At 39.6% G+C, this 2,500-nt stretch overlaps 1 protein-coding gene across 3 annotated transcripts in view; it reads left to right on the top strand.

Moving 5' to 3' along the window:
* LOC137992445 (mucosa-associated lymphoid tissue lymphoma translocation protein 1-like) overlaps positions 1 to 2,500 on the top strand; it is a 36,262-nt gene that overhangs the window by 26,398 nt on the left and 7,364 nt on the right. For all 3 annotated transcript variants that reach the window (XM_068837790.1, XM_068837787.1, XM_068837789.1), the window contains exons 10-11: positions 403 to 480; positions 1,881 to 2,002. In XM_068837790.1, coding sequence (XP_068693891.1) covers positions 403 to 480; positions 1,881 to 2,002 — 200 coding nt within the window. The remainder of the gene's footprint in view (positions 1 to 402; positions 481 to 1,880; positions 2,003 to 2,500) is intronic.

The following is a 2,500-nucleotide window of genomic DNA, read 5'->3' as shown; positions in this document are numbered from 1 at the left end:
ATGAAACATATTCAAGGTTTTTTCGTGTTTAAACCTTATTATTTTTGTCTCTACTCAATGGCTTTTGGTGATGAAGATTTCATTCAAAAAAATACTTTTCACAGAATACAAAGCACACAAGGGTCAATTTGACATTTTTTATCTTAAACTTGTAACGAGCAGAAACTTTTTTGGCATAGCCACGCCTTTTAAATACCTTGAATTTCTGGTTAGAAAAATCACATCAATCACATGAACAGATCTAGGATCTATGGTTAATACAAATTAATCAGCAAGTGACTTCATAGGTATGCCCATTTGTATATCTTGAAAGTTTTGATGTTGACATAATTGGCAACTATAAAAATATTGAACACCTAATTGCATTATCAGAGGGTTTATTGTTATTATTTTTCCCTTCAGGGCAACTGTGGAAACAAGTTTCACTTTAGAATGTCATGATTTCCCTCATAATGCACAAGCTGTCCTCGGCTTTGCCACGTAAGTAAATTAGCACCTTTTTGCAATACCTGGTGTGTTGAATAGAATAAACGTGTTTCAACTCAAGAATGAATGGAATTATAATCCGTATTCCAAGGGTCTTTTGTCATGACATAACCTACCTCAGAACTGGAGTTTATTCTGCATTGAATTCTAAATTGTTCTGAATTGATCTAGACTTTTCCTAACAACCTGGTCAGCATGACTATTCTGGGGGTGGGGGATAGGAGGTGAGGGGTTGGGGGTGGGGATAGGGGGTGAAGGGTACTATAGCTGAAACAGCCCCCCCCCCCTTGACGAGTAAAATTGTCTGGCTTTAGACAGAGTAAAATCATTAAGTCAAGTGTTCAGCACTAATTATTTTACTAATTTGCCCTTTTGGGTAACCAGTTTTGTTTTTGTGGTTGCCCAGCCATGGTTTTTTTTTTTTTTTCGATTGCCCACCTTCTTAGGACATGTTGCCCATTAAAACTCAAAGGAGGCTTATAAAAATGTCAATTTTGTGTAAAATGGATTTGACAGACCAACACGACTCCTGCTGTGTGTCCATGGTGTTCTAGCAGCCTTCACAGTTTTGCTTTGACAAGCATAGTTTTAAGCGATTTTCCTTTTCTATAAGAGGTCAAGGGAGATTCCTTAAATATCTCTCTGAGATGATGCACTCATGTCCTCCACGTGGCCTCAAATGTGGCGATTACATGTACATGAGACTGTTTTGAGGATGTAATGTACCAACATGCCAACTGCATATGCAGAGCATGCTGTCTTCATCTTCCTTGGCTTGGCTTCGAGCCATGTCAATATTTAGAACATGGTGGTCACCAGCTCAAGACCCACTCTGGTCTCTGCAAAAACTCTCTTTCATATGTCTTGTTTAACAGTTCCATCACTAAGGGGAGGTTGGATTCCCAAGACATCCAGGAGCATCCACTATTGGCAGCCACCTCCAAGATGAAGACTGCTCTAATATATGTAGCTGGGAAATCCTGGCAACCCAGCCATGAGCCCCCACACAGCACGGGGGACAGGCACCCATCACACTGATATAAACGGTGGGGAAAAGGGAGGAGGGAAAGGAAAAGAAGCGCTAACAATGTCATACAAACAAAATTTTTGGCTACGCAACCACAATGCTACAGTTACGCTTAACAGCACAGAAGCATTTATAGAAATAATAATTTGCACATGCCCTGACCTGACAATGCTCCTGACCAGGACTGGCATGTGAGTGCTCCGGTTGTTAACTGTTATTAAATTATAGGTACATTTAATTACAGTAAGTACATTTTAAGTGATACAGGGGGATATACATGTAGGGTAGAGTCGTTAAAGAATTGTGAGCAATGCAGTAGCATTAGGACCAGGAAAGAATTTAATTTTTTTTTAATTTTTCTCAACAGCTCTCCTCAGTCAGAGGCATATGAAAGGCGACAAGATCCCAATGGAATATACATGAAACACTTATTAAAGCATGTCACGAATGATATGAAAGTTGAAGATGTTCTGCATAAAGTGGCTGGAGGTACATTTAATGCTTGGCATTGAGTTGTTAGCCAGTTAGACAACTTGCCCAATTGAATAAAATATTGCCTACGTGACTCTCGTGTGCAAGTTTGTGCTACAAATCTGAACAACATTGAATAATAATAATTTATGATGTTAATGAACTTAATTTAAGTGTCAAGTGTATTAGCACTATATAGGGTACTAATATTGGGAACACCATACAGAAATCAGATGCTACATGTAGATTGCTTTTTGGGGTATTTCTGCAGATACCGGAAAGCATTGTATTTTTGATCACTTGGGATTAGTCTGTATTTGGAGTTGTTTTGTTTTCTGTCTTTTGTTTCTTTTGTTTTACGTAATTTCTGCTCCGGTACCTGCAGAAGCAACCGCTTTTTTAGGAAGGGAAGACTCCTGAGTACCCAGGGGAAAACCTGAGGACCAACAGACTCAACCCACGGTACCCACATTTGATGCAGAGTCTGCCACATTGGTGGGAGGCGAGTGCTCTCAC

This window comes from Montipora foliosa, chromosome 2 (assembly GCF_036669935.1).
Source record: "Montipora foliosa isolate CH-2021 chromosome 2, ASM3666993v2, whole genome shotgun sequence".
Classification (NCBI taxonomy): domain Eukaryota; kingdom Metazoa; phylum Cnidaria; class Anthozoa; order Scleractinia; family Acroporidae; genus Montipora; species Montipora foliosa.
This window is presented reverse-complemented; position numbering and strand designations above follow the sequence as displayed.